The sequence below is a fragment of the Microtus oregoni genome, unplaced genomic scaffold (genome assembly GCF_018167655.1).
Source record: "Microtus oregoni isolate MIOR12 unplaced genomic scaffold, Mior012 000010F_ref0000083, whole genome shotgun sequence".
Taxonomy (NCBI): domain Eukaryota; kingdom Metazoa; phylum Chordata; class Mammalia; order Rodentia; family Cricetidae; genus Microtus; species Microtus oregoni.
The window spans coordinates 33380612-33403880 of NW_024543069.1; the positions used below are offsets into that span (position 1 = coordinate 33380612).

The 23269-nt window shown below is 39.0% G+C and overlaps 1 protein-coding gene across 2 annotated transcripts in view; it reads right to left on the reverse strand.

Moving 5' to 3' along the window:
- Window positions 1-23269, reverse strand: part of Larp1b (La ribonucleoprotein 1B) — a 39776-nt gene that overhangs the window by 13699 nt on the left and 2808 nt on the right. For both annotated transcript variants that reach the window (XM_041658989.1, XM_041658990.1), the window contains exons 2-7: window positions 14663-14721; window positions 14117-14176; window positions 12528-12702; window positions 5813-5953; window positions 2683-2826; window positions 2132-2297 (exon numbers count right to left, since the gene is read on the reverse strand). In XM_041658989.1, coding sequence (XP_041514923.1) covers window positions 2132-2297; window positions 2683-2826; window positions 5813-5953; window positions 12528-12702; window positions 14117-14176; window positions 14663-14721 — 745 coding nt within the window. The remainder of the gene's footprint in view (window positions 1-2131; window positions 2298-2682; window positions 2827-5812; window positions 5954-12527; window positions 12703-14116; window positions 14177-14662; window positions 14722-23269) is intronic.

A 23269-nucleotide genomic window follows, 5' to 3' on the forward strand; every position in this document is an offset into this window, starting at 1 on the left:
CATTCTGAGTTTTTGTTTTTGTTTTTTGAGACAGGGTTTCTCCGTAGCTTGAGCTTGTCCTGGAACTAGCTCTTGTAGACCAGGCTGGTCTCAAACTCACAGAGATCCACCTGCCTCCTCCTGAGTGCTAGATTAAATGTGTGTACCAGCACTGCCCGACACATTCTGATTTTTATTGCACTTCAAATACCTAATCACAGTGCCTCGGAAGCTTGAAATGACTGAGATTACTAAACCTGGGACAGTATACCAGGCATTCACGCAGTCACAAGTTAAAATTGTACTTAGATGCAAATTTCTTAAATGAATAATAAGCTTCCCTTTAAATGCAATCCACTGAAGACCAAACTACATAAGTAAATCTACAAATCATTATTAGCTATAGTCTATGCTGGGTTACAAACATACAAATCTCTAGATCGGAATGACCAAAGATTCCGTCCGCCCTCCCCCCAAAAATTATCAGTGTTAAAATTTAACCCAGTGTGATGACGAGATAGCACTTGGGAAGTTAAGGCAGGAGTCTGAAGCAAGCCTTGACTCCATTAATGTCTATCACAAAAGGAAAAATAAATTAAAATAAAAACTTTAAATGTATTATTGATATAAAATTTCCATTTAAAGTGATTGAGACTATCCATTAGGAATAGTGAAGCATATTAATTTAAAATTTATTTCAGCTACCTATTTATTAAGCTTTGTTGGTTAGGGTGTGGTACTAATAAAACATACTTTTAACACCAAAGAACAATGAAAACTTAAAAAAACAAAAAGCGAACCCAAACTCAAACAGATCACTTCTCTAAGTACTAGACTAGAAACACAGTCTACAGCATGACTCCTCAAAGCCACACCTCCACTGAGCAGAGTAAGAACCAGCTTCCCTGAGACTCCACAGATGTTTGCCAAATCCCTGCCTGAAATCCCTAAAACAAAAAGAGAGGTCAAGACTAACGTCTGACATTTTTTGCTCAGTGTCCTTGGGGACATAAAAGTCCTACCTTAACAGCTCTGCATTCTACACTGCATGCCCAGAAACTCCTCCCTCACTCGCATGAGCACAGTGGAGGCCGATATCCTGACATGGAGTTGCATGTTTGTTCACTGTCAGGTCTCAGAAGGGACCTAGCAGTAAGAGTTACAAAAAAGACAGGAATAATGGGATGAAGTTGACTGACACTTTCTGGCCATAAAAAGGCCTTTTTCCTGATCAGCTTTGTGTCAGCCCTAACAGAGGAAGCAAGAAGCAAGTTGCTCTGCACTCAGAGTCCATCTCATCTACCACCATGGCTACCAAAGGTGCCTGGCTGGTGTCAGTGAAGAAATTAATTTCTAGTTACAGAGGAGGATCCAGTTTCTTTTTTAAAAATGACTATTTTTTAGATGCTCATGCCCTTTCAGAAATCTTTTCCTTTACCATTCCAGATTTTAAAAACAATAAGATTTTATCCAGTTTTGTTACATGTGGGTTTTCTTTTATCATTATAAAGATATCATCCAAATACACAAAATGTATATTTGAAACAAGCAGAAGGCTGGACAACAAATGTTATGGAGATGTCAGGTCTGAACTAAAACATTCATTTAATAGAGGTCACAAAGAAATAACAACATAGGATAAAGAGCTTAAAAGATTAAAAAAAACAGACAATATAGAAATCAATTGCTATGAAAAACTAAGACATTGGAAGTGCTTTTATTATTATTTTTAAATGAGACAGAGTTTTGTTCTGCATCTCAAGCTAGCTTTGAACTCATAGCAATTCTGCTTCAGCTCCCCAGTGCAGGAGTTACAGGCATGCACTACCACACCTAGCTCGTTTACAAATGTTAATATAAACATCTATTTGCAACTGAGATAAATTTTACTTAATTTCAAATAATATGTAGACATTAGAGTCTTTTTATGATATTTACTCATTATGTAATGATATTTTAACTATTCTTAGGAAAATGACGAGAACATGGGAAAAAAATCTGTAGATACTTATTTTGTCACTGTTTTCTAGGAAACAAAAAACTCACTCTCTAACTTTTATTATTACACTTTTGGAACTGTGATAAAATAGTCAAAGATATCAGTTTGCTACAGAAACAGACATGACTGCCATCCTAGTGTACACCAACTTACATCTGGCGTTTAATGTACTCTTTAAGCAGTGTCTCTTCCACAGGATACACCTGCACACCTGTGCCATCGTCGTAGTAATACATCATGCTGGTGTTAAGCTCTGTGGGAAATGGCTGATCAGTTCTTTCCCCTGGCTCTCGATAACCATAGGAATAATCAAAGTTCACTGGACACAAAGTAAAAGAAAGGTGATCAAAAGTTAAAAATAAGTAACTCATAAATGTAAAGAGAAATCCAAAATGAACAAGTTCAAACACAAAACCAAATTTATTGGGAAACCAAAATAATTAGTAGAAACATTATCCTGAGTACAGTTCCTTGGTCCCATGTGGTAGAGAGGATCAACTCTGCCTTTGTCCTGATTTCCACATGCACACCACGGTGCACCCACCTAAACACTCACTCACACACACACACACACACACACACATGCGCGTGCAAGCACACAAAAAACTAGCATAATACAGGGTAATATGAAAAAATGAGAAAATTTGCTAACTTTTTTCAAAGAACATCTAATTTAACAGAAAAAAAAAAAACTCATATCATACGTCTAGGGTTTCCTCGACCCCGGCCTCTTCCACGGCCCCGGCCTCTTCCGCGACCTCTTGCAGAACCTCGGATGGTGCCACCCTCACTTCTCACACTCGATACTTCATCTTGATCATCTCTCTTTTCTCTATCCCGTCTCCAACCTTAAAATAAGATATTTTTTAACATTTAAATTTGAAATAAAATAATACGATCATCTCTATGAAAACATAGTAATTACCTTCCACCATTTTTTTCCTCTTTGGATTTTATAGTATCTTTTATTTATTCTTTGATAATTTCATGTGTTTACAATGTATTTTGATTGTAGTCATCCTCTACTCACCTCTTTTGGATTTTTTTTTTTTTCACACAAGGCCTCACTATGTAGCTGGGACTGGCATTGAATTCACAGATTTGCCTCCCAAGGAATGGGGATTAAAGCTGTTAACCACCAGGCCTGGCTTCCCATGGTGGGTTCTCAGATCGTGTCTGACTATTCATTCAGTCCAGGCTGGCCTTGAACTCTAAGATCTTCCTGCCTATGACTTCTATGATACAGAGATTATCAGGCAGGGTTTCTCTGTATCTCTGGAGCCTGTCCTGGAACTTGTAGACCAGGCTGGTCTCGAACTCACAGAGATCCACCTGTCTCTACCTCCTGAATGCTGGGATTGAAGGTGTGCCTGCCTTAAAGATTCTGTAGTAAGTAAATGAAACATCATAAAGACAAAGAGGTCCTCTGCTAAGAGTGCACTGATATGTACATGTTCAGTGCTCCAAGGCTATTGAATTTACATGTAAAACTCCTCCTATAAGAAAGAGATGTTACCATTTAAGTAAAAAGCTTTTGTTCTAAACAAGAGAAACTGAAAGCACACACACACAAATCCAGATAAGACACATGAACAAAAGGAACTGGATCCATAATACACATTCTATGTGTCCTGTCCATATCTGGCCCCCTCTACCTCATTCTCCCTATATTTTTTTTGTCTGTTTGCTGGCTGTTCTGGATATTGCTCTGTGATCTCTGCCTCCCAAGTGCTGGGATTAAAGGTGTACACCACCACTGCCCAGCCCATTGTCTCATATGTACCACAAAATTAGAAAATAGCTAAAAGGCCAAACAAGAATATACAAGTAACCAATAAACATAGAAAATGATGCTCCATCTGATTGGCCCTGAGGAATGAGCCACCTATCTAGAATGATAGGCATTCTAAAGTCCTATGATAGCAAGTTCTTTTTTTTTCTTTTTGGTAATATAGAGCATTAACAGTGCTAGCTTAGCATTCTACAACCAAGGCATATCATAAGCCCAAAAATGCTGACCAAAACAGAAGATAGTACGTTGTGTACTATTAGTGAGAGTGAAAACATCAACTTTAAATTGGAATAATACAATTAAATTATAAAAACAACCAAATTATAGATAAGGTTTTTCAACTGGTGAAAAGAGGGTTAAATGGAGTTACTGTGTGTGCTATTTAGATGTTTTACATCCCCCGTCACTTTCACTATTAGACATCAGGCCTCAGTAAAGACATCCAACATTATCTCCCCCACTGAGAGCAAACTGCCCTAGACCCTATAACTTCATCCTCAGTGCCAATTTAAAATTCCTTGTAACTTATGTGGATGTGGATGTCTACCACATCTGAAGAGCCCACAGAAGTTAGAAGGGCCCCCCCTTGGAATTGGCATTACAGGGGTTTTGTGCTGCTGCTACCATGTGGGTGCTGTAACCTTCACTGACCTTATACAAGAGCACTGAGCGTTTTTAACCCCTGAGCTATCTCTCTAAATATTCTTGCTAAAAATGGTAGCACAGCCAGGCGATGGTGGCGCACACCTTTAATCCCAGCACTCGGGAGGCAGAGGCAGGCGGATCTCTGTGAGTTCGAGACCAGCCTGGTCTACAAGAGCTAGTTCCAGGACAGGCTCCAAAACCACAGAGAAACCCTGTCTCGAAACCCCCCCCCCCAAAAAAAAAATGGTTGCACACACCTACAACCCCAGTTATTGGTATGGTGAGGTAGGGGTATTCTGAGTTCAAGACCAATCTGGGCAACAATACCCAGTGAGATCTCATCTAAGATAGATAATTCTTTCTTAACCCAAAGTAGGCCTTATTTTACAACACACCATAATAAACTCACAAAAAGTTTAATATTTAAACATTTCATAGAGTATTTGATGACAGCCATTGTTTGTGGTACACTTTTATTAAAGCATTTGGGAAACAGGCAGGTTGATCTCTGGTCTATATAGAGAGACCCTGGACCCGCAAAAAAGTAATCGAAGATTCCTACTATTTTTAAGTTCAAATCCAATCATAAAAAAATTACAAAATCCAAACTAAAGAACAAAATAATCGCCGGGCAGTGGTGGCGCACGCCTTTAATCCCAGCACTCGGGAGGCAGAGGCAGGTGGATCTCTGTGAGTTCGAGGCCAGCCTGGTCTACAGAGCTAGTTCCAGGATAGGCTCCAAAGCCACAGAGAAACCCTGTCTCAAAAAAACCAAAAAAAAAAAAGAACAAAATAATCTTATTATTTTGCCAGAAATAGTGATGCATATCTTTATCCCAGGACTCAGAGGCAGAGGCAGGCCAATCTCTGAGTTCAAAGTAAACCTGGTCTACAAAGAATTCCAGGATAGCAATAATAATACTATTATCTTTTTAAAAAGATCAATGCCAGGAAAAACAAGGCAAAAGAACTCTTAAAACAATGATGGAGATTAAAGAGAAAGACAACTAAAGCAAAGTGTAATACCAAACCAAAAAGGGAGACTTAGGACTACAAGCCCAGAATGATGACATCTTTCTGTCATCCTAGCATCCTAGCATGTAGGAGGCTGAGGCAGGAATATCACAAGTCTGAGGTCAGGCACATAAAAAGTGCCCAGCTAGTCCCATAGTGAGATCCTGTCTCAATATAAAATAAGATCTAGAATTAAAATGAAAGCAAAATTGGACAAAAAGTTATTGACAGTTACACTGCTAAAATTCAGCTTTGTTAAGCCATAATTACATTAAGGTATGCAGGGTTAGAGATGTGTCTGCAGTTTACTCTATACAGCTCCAATGATAAGCCCTAAAACTATGTTCATTCGAATATCATAGCGCTCTTGAAACGACACTTACTTCGTGTATCACTTTTCCTATTACTGTGAGCTGGCTTATTTGCTTCAGGTTGACATCTTGAGCTGTTCCGGGACCCAGGTCTTTCCTGGCTGTCTGGTCTCACATCATCTAAGTGTAGTGGTACCCATTTGTGCTTATTAGCTTGAAGAAACAAAACAAAATAATTTCATGACAATGTACAATTTGTATTAAAGCTCTGCAATTTTGAAAGCACTCTAAATTTTAATTAAAGATTCAGTTGTCTTTAAATGGATTATCTGTAGACTACCAAAATCTTTTTCATTCTTATAGACTGATTCTTGATAAGTTTGTGTAGATACTTCAAATAAAATAATAGCAAGTGAAAAGCCAGTAATTAAAAACAAATCAAACAAACAAATATGCGAGGGTCTCCAAAGGTAAGTTAGTAAAACACTTGCTGGCCAAGCACCAGGACCTGAGTTTTACCCCCAGCACCCACCTCAGATCAAGGCCTATGCCACTAACACTCAGGGATGGGGAGGTTGAGACAGGAAGATCTCTGGGGCTTGCTGGTCAGCAAGTTTCAGGTTCAGTAAGAGAACCCATCTCACACAAGACAGAGAGCACTGGCCTCCATACACCATATGCATCCACATCCACATATACACAAACACACAAAAACCTTTGGTTTTAGAACACTGTCTGAAGCAACCATTTGTTCAGTCTTACTACTAAGTGGTTTCTCAAAGTTTGCGAGGAATAAGATGCTATTCGCTGACACTATATTTTTACAGTTATTACAGCTGTTACAGATACAATGAAGATGAGAGAATATGAGCAAAGTGGATCTTGCATCTGAGAGGCTGAGGCAGGAGGAGGATTAAGTTCCAATCTATCCTGAGATACATGCCAGCATGTGCTTGATTTTATGTGCTGGCTTTGAATTAAAAAAAAAAAAAACTACTCCGGTTGGTCGGTGGTAGCGCATGCCTTTAATCACAGCACTCAGAAGGCAGAGGCAGGCAGATCTTTGTTTTTCCTAGGTCAGCCTGGTCTACGTACAGAGCTAATTCCAGGACAATCAGGGCTACACAGAAAAACCCTGTCTTGATAAACTAACAAAAAAACCCAAAACTGCTTTCAAGCCTTTTGACCATTGTTAAAAGCTCAGACTTACATGGTAGGAGAGAAACAATTCCGGCAAAATATTTTTTTCCCTCCACATGTATGCTGTGGCATGTGCATGCCCCATAAGTAAAATATTAAGTTTGTCAATGTGATCTTCATTAAAACACACACACACATACGGGCTAGAGAGAAGACTCAGCGGTTAAGAACTCTGACTGTTCTTCCAGAGGACCCGGGGTTCAATTCCCAGCAACCACATGGCAGCTTACAACATTATGAAAATCCAGTTCCAGGGGAACTGACACCTTCACATCGATTCACATAAAATGAAGTTAAAAAAATCATAAAATTTATTTAAAAAATTAAAAAAAAATACATACACATTAGTGCACAATTCATGGCTCAAATATGATCTAAACTCTTTTTTTTGTGGGGGGGGGGTTGTTTTTCAAGACAGGGTTTTACTGTAGCTATCAAATCTGTCCTGGACCTAGCTCTTGTAGACCAGGCCCGTCTCTGCCTCCCGAGAGCTGGGATTAAATGCATATGCCACCACCATGACCTAAATTTACCTAGCTATATATAAAGTACCAGACATAAGTATTGGGCAATTGATTTCAACTGAAGCAACAAAGACAAAGTTTAGAGTGAAGTGACAGGCCTTTCATAAGTATGAATTCTAGACAGCCATGAAGACAATTATATTAGAAGCAGGAAAAAAACGTTGAGCGGTAAAGCAATTAATGAACAGGGAGAAACTTTTCAATTCTTGCTTATTCTGCTCTACTACTTGAAAGCAGTCAAGCTTTGCTCATTAGATCAAAGAAGTCTAGCCCTTAACTCAACAGCTAATATTCTTTAATAAAAGACAATGATTCAGCCAGGAAGGGCTGTTCATGCCTTTAATCCCAGAGTCAGAGGATCTCTGAGAGGCCAGCCTGGTCTGCATAAAGAACTCTAGGAGAGCCTGACTACATAAAGAAACTCTACCTTAAAAATACAATATATAGATTCTGCAGTAGTGACCCAGACACAGAGGAAGCAAGATGTGATGGCCTCCCTGAGAAAGGTACCAAACCATGTGGCTAACATGGATATGAAATATGGGCTAATATAAGTTATAAGAATTAGTTAGGGGCTGGAGAGATGGCTCAGAGGTTAAGAGCATTGCCTGCTCTTCCAAAGGTCCTGAGTTCAATTCCCAGTAACCACATGGTGGCTCACAACCATCTGTAATGGGGTCTGGTGCCCTCTTCTGGCCTGCAGGCATACACACAGACAGAATATTGTATACATAATACATAAATAAATATTAAAAAAAGAATCAGTTAATAAAAAGAGCCTGAGATACTGTGCCAATCAGTTAATAATTAATGCAGACTTCTGTGTGATTTCATTGGGGCTGAATGGCTACAGGACCAGGTGGGAGAGAAACCACAGACAACAAATGGTGCCCACATGGAAAATTGCATCCACATAAAGCCTGAGAGAGCTTGGGAGTAATTCTAGACAGAACAGAGTTAAGCACGGCTTACTAATATCAGCATTTTCTCAGTTGAGCTCTTCTTGCTAGAGGCAAGTGCTCTCATTTAAGAGGTTTCCTGACTCAGGATTAGCTGCAAAACCTTGAAACTCTTTTAAGAGGTCCTGCCATGAAATGCTTAAATGGTGTTGATGAAAAGCTGACTACATGCTTTTTGGTGGTGGCAGGGACCTTGAAATGCCATAGAGTTGTGGCAATCTCAGAAAGCTATAGAATGGGCTGGATCCAGCCAAAGCCATGGCTTTAATTCTAGCCATACTGCTTAACAAATTAAAGACTCGTGTGGTCAGAAAGAGAGATATACAGTAAAGATAGATTCAAAGATGAAGAAAACCTCTAAATGGTTTACTGTGTGTTTAAAAATATATGTAGGCTTGGGAGGGGAAAATGCATAAAAGTCCTTAAAAGAAAAAAGAAAAAAGGAGCAGTTGGGTGTGGTGGCACACCTTTAAATAAAAATAAAAGAAATAGAATTTAAAGTAAAGCCACATAAAGATGTAAAATACACAGAGTCTAGATACTGTATTTTATTATGTTGTCTTTGAATTTCTTGATAGCTGAGTAAGAAGCAACAGCTGCTAAGACATTTGAATGCTTCTGGATTAATAAAACAAATATTTTGAAAATACCTTGACTTCAAAATTGAAGTCAAAGGTATGTTACTTTGAAGAAGAGGTTTTGTTTCCACAAGAAATGAGAGACTGTGGATTCATTCCAGATTAAGAAAAATCAGGTTTAGGGGGTTGGAGAGATGGCTTAGAGGTTAAGAGCATTGCCTGCTCTTCCAAAGGTCCTGAGTTCAATTCCCAGCAACCACATGATGGCTCACAACCATCTGTAATGGGGTCTGGTGCCCTCTTCTGGCCAGCAGGCATATACACAGACAGAATATTGTATAAATAAATAAATTTAAAAAAAAAAAGAAAAATCAGGTTTAATCAAGGAAGACCCCCTGAGAAATCTCCAATAGGAGCAGATGGCCCAGATGTCTGAGTTCTACATCCAGAACAGATTCAAGATTGGTGCTCGAGATGATCCAGGCTCACAGGATATTTCAGTGACGACTTGATCACAATTCTAAATTTTCTTTAGGTCCCCATAAGATTATCAGCACCCTCAATGAGCAGCCTGAAAAACTACACTCACATTCCCAAAAAAATGGACTATGGATATTTTCCTTTGTTTAGAATGTTGGTTACAAGTTGTTGTGGATAATGGTCAGGAGAAAAGCTAAACAAAAGAGATTCAGAGTTCTTGCTTTAAAAAAATGGGAGGGGATGCTATGGGACAATGGTTTACACCCTGTCAATTATATTTTAATAAAAAGTTGATTGGCCAGTAGCCAGAGAGGAAGTATAGAAGGAACAAACCAGGCAGGAAGTAGAGGCGGGGCTATGAGAACAGGAGAATTCTGGGAAGAGAAAAACTCATTCTGCAGTCGTGACCTACACACAGAGGAAGCAAAATGTGATTGCCTTATCAAGAAAGGTACCAAGCCACGTGGCTAACATAGACAAGAAATATGGGGCTAATATAGGTTGTAAGAATTAGTCAAGAAGAGCCTGAGATACTGGGCCAATCAGTTTATAATTAAAAAAAAAATACAATAAATAATTAAATAAAAGACAGACAATGACTCGAGTAAGTACTTAGTATATGATAATTTGGTATTGACAACAAAGAAGTTAATGGACAAGTGCTATACCATCAAATGTACCTTGGTGTGTATGTAATTTCACCTCTGCAGAGTAAATGCTTCAGTACTTGCTGTAGAATAACCCTTTTAGAACACTGTGAATATGTATTAATCTCATTGGTTTAAGAAAGAGCTGACTGGCCAAAAGCTAGGAAGGAAGAGGTGAGGTAGGAGAGTCAAACTGAGAAAATAAAGGACAGAGCCATGGGAGTCGCCAGCCAGATGCAGAGGAAGCATATGAACATGCTGTACTGAGAAAAGGTACTGTCACATGGTAGAGCATAGATAAGAAATATGGGTCAGCCAGGCGGTGGTGGCGCATGCCTTGGGAGGCAGAGGCAGGTGGATCTTTGTGAGTTCGAGGCCAGCCTGGTCTAAGAGCTAGTTCCAGGCCACTCAGATTGTTACACAGAGAAACCCTGTCTCAAAAAATGAAACAAAACAAAATATAAATTAATTTAGGATGTAAGAGCTAGTTAGTAACAAGGCAAAGGTATCCGCCGAGCATATAATTAACAAGTCTCTCCATGGTTATTTGGTTTGGTTTTTTTTTTTTTTTGGTTTTTCGAGACATGGTTTCTCTGTAGCTTTGGTGCCTGTCCCGGAACTAGCTCTTGTAGACCAGGCTGGCCTCGAATTCACAGAGATCCGCCTGCCTCTGCCTCCCGAGTGCTGGAATTAAAGGCGTGCTCCACCACCGCCCGGCTTCTCCATGGTTATTTGTGAGCCAGCTGGTGGAACAGAGCTGACTGGCAGGACAGAGAAAGTCGGCCTACAAGTGACTTCCCAAAGAACTCAAAATCTTAATTTTAAATTACATGAACCTTGCCTATATCTCCTGCTGCTCGTCCTAGGCTCAGAACCCTGAGTGAGTATAGGCTTTCATTAAGACAGTTCCTAAACACATGAAGAGTCCAGGAAAAGAAAGAAAAGAATTTAAGGCAGTAAGTTTTTCCTTCATAACGTAATTTTTCAGGGAAAACCTTGACTAAGATGAGGGCTGGAGAGATGTCCATACAGGTTATGTGCATGAGCTGTTCTTCTGGAAGACCTATTTTGAGTTCTAGCACCCATGTTGGGGGACTTAGAACTGTCTACAACTTCAGAGACTCAAACACCCTCTTCTGATTCCATACCCCATACACCAACACACATGCACACCCACACCACATACATACTTGCAAATAAATTAAGATCAATCTTTAAAAAACTGTCCATGAACTATAGAGACAAAAAGTAGGTAAGTTCCAGGTTACCTAGAGACTGGAACTTATTATATTGAGACTTATATATTGAGATTTATATAGTGTATATAAGTATTTCTACACAATATCTAAAATATATATTTTATATACAATATATAAAGACTTTATATAAGACTTTATATTATATATAAACTTATATATTGGGGAGACTGTCTCAAACAAACAAAAATCCTTAAAATACTAACTAAAATTGTTCTCATTTTTTTCTCTTAGAAAACCAGGGGCTACCTGTGCGGTAATCCCAGCCCTCATGAGGCAGAGGCAAGTGGATTTGACAGTCTGGTCTAGAGTGAATTCCAGTAGAGTCAAGGCTGTTTCAGAGAAATCTTGTCTTGAAAGCAAAAAAAAAAAAAAGAGAGAGAGAGAGAGAGACAGACAGAGAGAAAAAGGAAACCAAGGGCTGGAGAGATGGTTCTGTGGTTAAGAGCACTAACTGCTGTTCTAGAGGACCTGGGTTCAATTTCCAGCACCCACATGGCAGCTCACAACTATCTGTAACTCAAGTTCCTGGGGGACCCAATTCCCTTTCACAGGCATACATGCAGGCAAAACACCAATGCACATAAAGCAAACTTTAAAAAAAAGTCTTTCATTATCTCAGTATTTTCTATGAATGAAGCAATTTCAATGTAAATTTAAAATAACAATGGCATTAGACTGCTTTCCAAGAAAATATACAAGAATAAAACCTGTAAGGAATTTCACTCTATTTTGTACAGTTTAAGCAGGGTTGTTACACAGAGAAACAGTCTAAAAAAAAAAACAAGAAAGAAAGAAAGAAAGAAAGCAAGCAAGCAAGCAAGCTGGGCGATGGTGGCACACACATTTAATCCCAGCACTTGGGAAGCAGGAGCAGGTAGATCTACAGCAGAGAAACCCTGTCTTAAAAAACAAAAACCAACAAAAAAAAATTTATGTGTGTGTATGGGGGGAGGGTTATAGTTTGAATGCTAAATAAATAAATAGGTCAGGACAGAAGGCCAAACAAGTCAAAACCATTACTGCTGCAGGTGGGTTAACGTGACATCCACATGTGATGACAGAGATGGCGCTAACTAATACGATCCATCCCCATGCATCTTCAAAACCTTCAAGGTAAAATGAAGACCCAGGTCAGCTGACCTCTCTTCCGCTGGCTGCTCGACTGAGCCTCGTCTTCGCTGGCATTCTCAACAGGACCGTCTAGTTTTGCTTCCCGGGTCTCTCTGCTCTCACAGTTGCTTCTTTTTTCAATCTTCTCTTCTTTTTCTTTTCTAATTTGTGGTTTCTTATTTCCTTGGCTGATAACACTTTGAGACTGAAAAAAAAAGTGTTCTGAATAGAATCATTTCTATTAACATTTCACTTAAAAAAAAAAATCAACATCTATTCTAAATATTGCTAGGAAAATAACTCACCAAAAATAAAAACCTGGAAGGGTAGAGCACCTGTCTAGTACGCATGAGGTACTAGTTTAGATTGCTAATTTGACCAACACACGTAACTACATTGCCATCAATAGTCTAAGAAATGCAAATTAACTATATTTACTACAATGGCTACTGTTTTAAAAACTGACCAAATTAATCAGTACCAGTGGGAATGAAAGTCTGGCAGTTTCTTCTTATCCTTTTTTTTTTATTTGTTTGGCTTTTTTTGTGGGGGGGGGGTTCCTTTTTTTGTTGTTGTTTTTGAGACATGGTTTCTTTGTGTAGCCCTTGCTGTTCTGGAATCACTTTGTAGACCAGGCTGGCCTCAAACTCAGAGATCTGCCTGCCTCTGCCTCAGTGCTGGTATAAAGACATGGGCCACCACTGCCCAGTCCTTAGCAGGTTCTTAAAAAAAAAAAAAAAAAAAAAAACTAAATAGCTAGTATATGATCTTGCCACTCTTCTCCTAGTTAATAACTATGAGTGGAAAAAAGGAAATATCCATTCAAATTTTAATGGAGAGTTTCATTTATAATAATTCAATGTCCATTACATTAATTACAACCATAAATTGAAATGTGTCATTGATACAACATGGAAAAATCTACTGAGTAGTCAAAGTACCAGGTGAATATATGGATGCCAGGGGCTAAGTGAAGCTTCCAACTAAAAAGAAACAATAGTGCCCCCTACACTATTCTACATACACAGGAAATATACACAAATATAAACAAACAAAAAAAAAAGACAAATGCCAGGCGGTGGTGGCGCACGCCTTTAATCCCAGCACTTGGGAGGCAGAGGCAGGCGGATCTCTGGGAGTTCGAGGCCAGCCTGGTCTACAAGAGCTAGTGCCAGGACAGGCTCCAAAGCCACAGAGAAATCCTGTCTCGAAAAACCAAAAAATAAATAAATAAATAAATAAACAAACAACAAGAGTGATACTAACACCTTACCCCAACTCCTGGGGATATAGCCAGGTAGGGAAATATAAATGAAAGTAATATCTTATAACTGGGTAAAACAAACAAACAAAAAGGATAGCTGTCAAGTTTTTAATCATCTTATCAAGGCATATAAACATAAAAATGTAACCGACTTTTTAGAAATTATATTTGATCATTATTTAAAAATAAAAAGTAAAATTACTCTGGGTAAATGTTAAGCCACTAAATTCATTACTAGTACTAAATGTTTCAAGTCAAAATAATCGTACTGCTGAGCTATATCTTTAAATACACCCAATACAACAAATAATGCTGAGATAAGAATTCTTTTGAAAAGACTTACACACATACTCACCCCCGTGTTCGCTAATTCACCTGGTGTTGGCCAATTTGCCATATCACTGAAGTCACTAGCCTAAAATGTAATAAAATAATTGTTACAACCAAAAATGATTTTTAGAATTTTTAGATAGAAAAAATATTCTAAATGTAATTTTTGTTGCCAGTCACAATGAGACGTGCCAGAAATCCTGAGCACTTAGAAGTAGGAGAAATAAGAATTCAGGGTCAACCATGGACACAAGACTAACCTGAGCTTCAATGAGACACCCCACCCTCCCCAACTAGCACTCTAGGCCAGCCTAGTCTACATAGTGAGACCCTGTCTCAATCAAAGTGGGGCGGGGGGGGGGGGGAGCAACAGCAAAATCAAATAAAGTAAGAGTATTTTTCAAAATCACCTCTATTTACTTATATGTGGGTTTGGCAAGCTAATTCAAATATTTCTTAAATATTTTGAAGTAAAAATTCAATGATATTAGGATCAAACTTAAATTAGAATTGTTTTAAATGATTTTCAATCAATACATTTAAAAAGTACATCCTATATATAAAAGCATACCTTGTTGGATTTCTTTGTCTTGAGTTTTCCCGCTTTTATAATTTTGGGGGAACTGAGCTCTAAAGAAAATATATAAAATTATTTTTCAACCATTTCATTTAAGTTTAGCAAAACAAGTATTTCAATTTTGGCAAGTTAGCAGTCATAACTCACAATAAAAGCCAAGTTTCTGTTACTCAAATTCCTTGAAAGACACCAACTATAATATGCAAATTGTAATGTTATCTGCATTTAAAAAGTAGAAAATACTAGCAGGCAAGTGGGGGCTCAAACACTTAATCCCAGCATTTGGGAGGCAGAGGCAAGCAGATCTTACATCCAGGGCTATACAGAAAAACCCTGTTTTGAAAAAGAAAGGAAAATACTAATTTATACTTAACTAGCAGACCAATCCTTTTATTAAGAAAATACACTACACTGGGTGAGGATAGCTGGCACACACCTTTAATCCCAGAACTCATGAGACAGAAGCAGGCAGATCTATCTGAGTTCAAGAACAGCCTGGTCTACATGGTGAGTTCTACTACAGCTAGGGCTACACAGAGAAACCCTGTCTCAAAAAGCAAAAACAACAAACCAAAGAAGAAATATACCATAATAAAACTAAAATTGCAACTTTTAAAAAAAATTCTACTCTACCCACTCCCTTTTAATTTAATTTTTTGGCTTGTCGTGAAAGGGAAGATAAGTGTTCTACTTCCAAGTTACAGCCCCAACCCTCAACTGATTTTGTAATAGGATAAATATTTCTATATAATAGAACATTTATTTTATATATAATATATTTATATAAGAAAATAGAAAATGGTTTACGACTTTAAACTACTTCTAGAAAACAAACAGGTCTGGCAACCTTAATAAACCATGCCTAGTATCACTCTTAGGGATGCTGTTGCTGTAAAACACCATTACCAGAGGCACAAATATAACTCAGATTAAGAGTACATGTTGCTTTTAAAAAAGACCCAGGTTCAGCTCCTAGTACACAGGTGATGACTTGCAGCAATACATAAATACAGTTCCAGGGAATCCAACACCCTCTTCTGACCTCTATGGACACTAAGCACACACATGGTACAAATACATACATGTAGGCAACACTCATACACATAAACTAAATAAATGTTTAAAAAATACTTCCAAAGCTGGGCGGTAGTGGCGCATGCCTTTAATCCCAGCACTCGGGAGGCAGAGGCAGGTGGATCTCTGAGTTCGAGGCCAGCCTGGTCTACAACAGCTAGCTAGTTCCAGGACAGGCTCTAAAACTACAGTGAAACCCTGACTCAAAAAACCACACACACACACACACACACACACACACAAAATACTTCCAGTATAACAATTCATCAAAGGGGGCTGGAGAGATGGCTCAGTGGTAAAGAGCATTGCCTATTCTTCCAAAGGTCCTGAGTTCAATTCCCGGCAACCACATGGTGGCTCACAAACATCTGTAAAGAGGTCTGGCGCTCTCTTCTGGCCTGCAGGCATACAGACAGAATATTGTATACATAATAAATAAATATTTAAAAAAAAAACAAAACAAAACAATTCATCAGAGAAGGAAGCCAGGATTTAGGTAGAAGCAAAAACTGTTGTTCCTGAGGCCATGAACGAGTGCTGCTTACTGGCTTGCTCATCCTCCTTTCTTAAAACACCCAGGACTGCCAGCCTAGGGGTGGCACCACAGCCGGGTCGTGGTGGACCACAATGTGTTAGGTCCTCCAACAAGCATTCATTAAAAAGGTCCACAGGTTTGCCTATAGGCCAATTTTATGGAGGAATTTTCTAAATTGTGGTTCTGTCTTAAATAATGCTACTTAGTTTTAAATTGGCAAAAAAAAAAAAAAGATAAAACAGAGGGCTGGAGAGATAGCTCAGAGGTTAAGAGCACTGGCTGCTCTTCCAGAGGTCTTGAGTTCAATTCCCAGCAACCACATTGTGGTTCACAACCATCTATATTGAGATCTGGTGCCCTCTTCTGGACTGCAGGCAAAGCATTGTATACATAATAAAAGAGAGAGAGAGACAGAGACAGAGACAGAGACAGAGACAGAGACACAGAGAGAGAGAAAACAGCTAACCAAGCTGGACAGCCAGATCCAGCCACAAAAAGGAAAGTAACAGGTCTGTGTAGAACTTTTGGGGCTGGGGCTGCAGTTCAATGGCAGGTAAAGAGCTTACTCAACAAGCACAAGGTCAGTGTCCCAAACAAGCAAAACAGACCATTGCATCATCTCTCCTTATCTTGAAAGAAAACACAATGGCTGATCATAAAAACTGTCTTTAAATTAAGGCTTTTAAAGCAGCATCTGTTTTTATATTCACTCACTCATTATCTGTCTATCTACCTATCATCTATCTATTTGGGGAGTCTTCTTATGAAGCAGGGTCTGGATGTACAGCCCTGGCTATCATGAACTGGTTATACAGACCAGTTAATCTCAAACTTGAAGTGATTCTGTCTCTGCTTTCCCCCCTAGTATTGGGATTAGAGGTGTGAGTCACCACAACTGTCATATCAGCCTGGGACTGAGAGTCTACCAACAGAATGAGCTACTCTCTCTTTCTCATTCATATGCACAGGGCTTTAAACGAGGCAGAGAGGCAGGCACATTTGTAGGCTAACCCGATCTACACTGAATTTCAGCATACCCAGGACTACGTAGAGATTCAGTTACAAATAAATTAATTAAATGACCATATATATATATACCTTTTAAAAGGTTATTGCTCGGGCTGGAGAGATGGCTCAGTGGTTAAGAGCATTGCCTGCTCTTCCAAAGGTCCTGAGTTCAATTCCCAGCAGCCACATGGTGGCTTACAACCATCTGTAAAGAGGTCTGGCGCCCTCTTCTGGCCTTCAGGCATGCAGACAGAATATTGTATACATAATAAATAAATAAATAAAATTTAAAAAAAAAGATTATTGCTCAAAAGAAAGGTAACACAGCATGGTGAATACTCTACAAATATATGGAATAGATAGCATGCATATGTGCATACATACATGTACATATGGATAAAACATAACAAAGAATATGCAATGCTGGCACACATAATCTCGGCAGTAACCAGTGTCTCCTTACCTAGGCTTAAGACCTGCTTAAAAATAAGGAAATTATGCCTGGTACAGGAACTTAGACAACAACCCAAGGTTGGCAAAGTCACTGATCTTGGAGAACCTACAACCAGCACTTTATTAAGCCAGCATAATCCCTAACCATATTCTAAATATGTCCTTATATCCAAGTGTAGTTCTCCCTATATATCAAGGAAACTTGAAACTTCTCTTTAAGAAAACCACAATCAATCAAAATGCAGAGTTGTGGAGCCTAGTCCCACTGGATATAACTACAATACAACTCACTCACCTATGACTCAGGGAACAGTGCAGAAGGAGGGCAGAAGACAGAAAGAACTAGAGATCAGGGAGTAAGTATGTGTAGGAAGGACAGACACTTCACCCAGAGTCTTACCAATATAAATACATAAACACTACCTGACTGAAGACAACACCTTTGATAGACATGCCAAAGTGGACAGGGAAATTACCATAAAGCCTGAATCCTACACAAAAAGTCACAAGTTACAAAGGAATGCTGAAAGAGGGAGAAACAGGGAAAAATACAATTGGTTAAACAATAGGTCAGCCCTGAAAACACACACACACACACACACACACACATATGTATGTATGTATATGTCATTACAAACAGAGCAGGTTGTTTATATATAGGAATCTGAATATATATAGGAATAAAAATGAAAGGGGCCATAAATTAGAAAAAGAGCAAGAAGAGGTATATAGGAGGATTTGGAGGAAGGAAAGTAAAGCAAGAAATGATGTAATTAACATTATAATTTCAAAAAATAAATATTTTCCAAAAAAAATAATCCATGCAATTAAAAAAAAATACAGGCTTAATCCCAGCACTTGGGAGGCAGAGGCAGGGGGATCTCTGTGAGTTCGAGACCAGCCTGGTCTACAAGAGCTAGTTCCAGGACAGGCTCCAAAACCAGAGAAACCCTGTCTCTAAAAACAAAAAAAAAAAAAATACAGGCATATGGGGGGAAAAAGGTAGTGTGGGTGTTCAAGAGGATATAAACCTAAATCTACAGCAAAAATATTTAGGGTCTGGAGAGGTGGCTATTGTAGAAGGCCCAGGTCCCAGCACTCATAGGTGGCTCACACTGTTTGGAATTCCAGTTAAATAATCTTTAAAGAAATATATCCAAAAAAAAAAAAGAAATATATCCAACAACTCAAGTTGGCAGTGCAAGCCTATATTTCTAGTACTGGGAAGGCTGAGAAAACAAACAAACAAACAGCACTACAAACAAAAAAACCAAGGCCAGTCTGAAGCTATACAGCAAGATACTTCTGAAAAAAAGTAGAAAATTCCCCAAACTCAAAACCCAATAAAGACTTAATTCTCTTCTATGCTAACAAAGAAAATATATAGTCACTGGAAGGCAATGTATCAAAGAGGCAATAACTGTGGTATAACACTTCATTTCTACATTTACCCTAAGGTATAAACAAATACAAAAATATAAAATATAGCTTTGTCAAGATAAGGGAAGAAAACTAGCAAGGCTCAATAGGTGAGCCCTAAATTAGCTATGTGAGTTCTATCTATGGATTACTCCACAATAATAATGTGCATAATAATAATAATGTGCATCTAAATTATAAAAGATTAGCTAAATCGGACAGCGGTGGTGCCCGCCTTTAATCCCAGTACTTGGGGAGGCAGAGGCAGGCAGATCTCTGTGAGTTTGAGGCCAGCCTGGTCTACAAAGCGAGTTCTAGGACAGACAGTGAGTGCAGCAAGCAGTCTACCAACTGAGCCCCAATAGTTTTACTTTTATAAGGATATAAAAATAATACTATGTGTAAATAAATAATAAAATAGAAATAAATAATATATATGAAATTTGCTTAAGATGAATTTCAAGAAGGTACTACTGACAGCAAACTTACTTGCAGTTCCCTACCCTCCCTAAAAAAGAAAAGCGGGTTGATAAATAGTAACAAAGTCAAGCACTTTAGCACAAGCCTTTATCCCCAGCACTAGGGAAGCAAAGGCATGTCCATCTGAGGTCAACCTAGCCTACATAGTAAATTCCAGGCAAGCCAGGGCTATGTAGGGAAATCCTTTCTCAAAACATATGGTCAAAGAATAAATATGAAAAAATGTACAAAATCAGTATTTTTATATTCTGAGTTTTTATGAAATTACACTACAAGACTGAGTTTTACTATACAACTACAGCTACAAGCAAGTGATGAACAAGCCATAGACTGTTACTTAATGAAGGGGCTGTTAAATTACAACCATTTAGCACAAGCTTAGGATAGTTCAAGATCTTAGATCATAAGTCTCCATACTGAATTCAAGACATTCCAAGGTGGGCCTGGCTTTGGCTGAATTGTTTTATCTGGTTTCCCAGAAGCAGCAAAACACCAGAGACATCCTAAAAGTGGAGGAGTGTCTCAAAACATGGGACCATCAAGAATCTGGCTTGCTTTTGTCCAGAGAAAATTAGGCTGCCCATATGGCTAGCTTAATAGGTAGAGGAACTTGCTGCCACACCTAACCTAAGCTTGATCCCCAAAACACACATGATCTAAGGAGAAAAACAACACCAAAGCTCTTCTCTGATCTTCACATAAACCAGTGGGGCATGCATGTACACACACACACACACACACACACACATAAATAAATAAATAAATTTAATAGGTTCATGATCATATCCTAAAGACTCCAAATGCTTCCTATAATGTATCTAACTCTGATAACAGTTTATGGCAAAAGTTTGTGGATGTAATTTCTTCTCTACATGAAGACTGACAGTTTGGCTGGGATTGATATGCTTTTCTCTTTCAAGAGTATCCTATTTGGGAGCAGTGGTGGCACACTCTTTAATCCTGGCACTCGGGAGGCAGAGGTAGGTGGACGCTGGAGTTCAAAGTCAGCCTGATCTACAGAGCAAGTTCCAGGATAGACTCCAAAGCTACACAAAGAAACCCTATCTCGAAAGACAAAAAACAGGGGCTGGAGAGATGGCTCAGTGGTTAAGAGCATTGCCTGCTCTTCCAAAGGTCCTGAGTTCAATTCCCAGCAACCACATGGTGGCTCACAACCATCTGTAATGAGATCTGGTGCCCTCTTCTGGCCTGCAGACATACACACAGACAGAATATTGTATACATAATAAATAAATAAATATTAAAAAAAAAGAAAAACAAAAAACAAAGAGTATCCTATCAGTAGACTTAATATAGCTTAATCTACATCCTTTAAACCCTAAGTGATCTCTGGACATACTTGATTTTTTTATCATTACCATTATTCTCTTTCTGATTTAGGGCCTTACCTTTTTCACTTTAATTCTGTATTTACCCGTGTGCATGTAAGTGTAGGTGCCCAAGAAGTAAGAAGAGGGTGCTGAGAGTCTCTAGAACTGAGTTACAGGCAGCTATTTGCTGCTACACAATGTGGGTTCTGGGAACCAAACTCAGATCCTCTGAAAAAGCATCATATGCTCTTAACCTCTGAGCCACCTATCTCTCCAGCTCTGCCTCATTATATTGCTCTGGCTGGTCGCAAACTCCAAGGTCAAGTTGATTCTGTAGCTTCAGCCTCGGAGTAGCTGGGGCTATAGGTAGGTATGTGCAACTACACATCTCATTCTTTTTTTTCTTAATATTTCTTGCTTTTATTTGTGTCACCCATGTGCAGACACACTCAGGGATTAGAAGGCAATAGATGCTCTATATAACTGGGGTGAGCACTCTTGACATAGGTGCTAAGAGCCAAAGACTGCTTTGAAAGAAGAGTAAGCACTGAGCAATCTGCCCCAACCCCTATATCATCCTAGTCATTTTTCTTAGGAAAATGAGAAGCCACAGCACTAAGCTTGTATGTAGAAATAACTACCGGCAGTGGTGGAGCACGCTTTTAATCCCTGCACTCAAGAGGCAGAGGCAGGCGGATATCTATGAGTTTGAGGCCAGCCTGGTCTACAGAACAGAGTGAGTTCCAAAACAGGCTCCAAAGTTACAGAGAAACCCTGTCTTGGGGGAAAAAAAAAGTCAAGAATTACCTGGGCTGGAGAGATGGCTCAGCAGTTAAGAGAAGTGGCTGCTCTTCCAGAGGACTTAAGTTCAATTCCCAGCAACCACATGGTGGCTCACAACCATCTGTAATAAGATCTGGCACCCTCTTCTGGCGTGTGGGCACACATGGAGGCAGTATGTTGTATACTTAATAAATAAGTAAATTTTTTTAAAAAAAAGAAATCACTCTAGTATTAAGAACGGGCTCCGACAGGAACTGAGTGGAGTGTGGAGTCTGAGGATTCAAGGAGACAGGATCTCGCCCTTTCGGTCTGAAGTTTTGGTAGAGGTAAAAGGTCTCCCCAGTAGCTGACTGCTCTGCTTTTCTGATCTTCAGCTTTAACCCCTATATTTGTCTCTGGGTTTTTATTATTTGTGCCACACATAGGTTATTTCTCTATTGCCCTAAATCCCTGTGCCAGCCTTAAAATAAAAGTAACCTTGAAGTGGAAAAAAAAAAAAAAAGACCTGGCTCCAATAGACCTGGTGGTGGTGCACATCTTTAATCCTAGTAAAGATCTGCCTAAGCAGAGTTAGGCTGATCTTTGAGTTTGAAGTCAGCCTGGTCCACAAAGTGAATTCCAGGAAAGCCAGGGCTGTGACAGAGATACCCTGTATTGAAAAACAATCAATCAACCAAACAAACAAATTGGCTCCTTAATGACCATCATCCCAGCTACTGGGAAGACAGATGACGTTTGGATAACTCAGAAAATGTCATCTCAAAATAAAAAAAAAACTAATAGAAGACATGAACCCACCCATGTCATTAATTTACAAGACCAAAAATCTTGCCAAAAGCCAACTATCCATTTAGTAACAACTAAACTATATCACCCATTGCTTTCAGCAGTTCAATGACAATCTCTTATTTATGTTACCTATTACTGGAGGAACAGCTTAGAGTCAGGGTTGCTACCCTGACATAGATCTGAAAAAAGGCATTGCTAATATTGCAGAATGACCCCAAGAATTAAGAGTTGTCAATTAAAAAAAAATTGATACAACTGAAACTCCTTTTGATTTTGTCTTTGGTTTTTGAGACCAGGTCTCCATATGTAGCCAAGGCTTTCCTGTAACTCATTGGTTAGATCAGGCTGGCCTTAAACTCAGATATCAGCTTGTCACTCCCTCAAGAAGAGTGCTGGGCTTGGGGGCTGGAGAGATGGTTCAGTGGTTAAGAGCACTGACTGTTCTTCTAGAGGACCCAGGTTCAATTCCCAGCACCCATGTCTCACAACTGTCTATAATTTCAGTTCCAGGGGACTTGACACCCATGGCAAAATACAAATGCACATAAAATAAGTGCTGGACTTAAAAGAGTGAGCCACCAGGCCACTCTTGATTTTCTGAGATCCTGGTCTTGAGGGTAATTCAGGCTGGACTCAAACTCATGATCTTTCTGCTGGAATTACAGGTATGGGCCATATTCCCAGTTAAGGGCCACTCTATTCCTAATGTAAGAAAGATGAAATATTCAA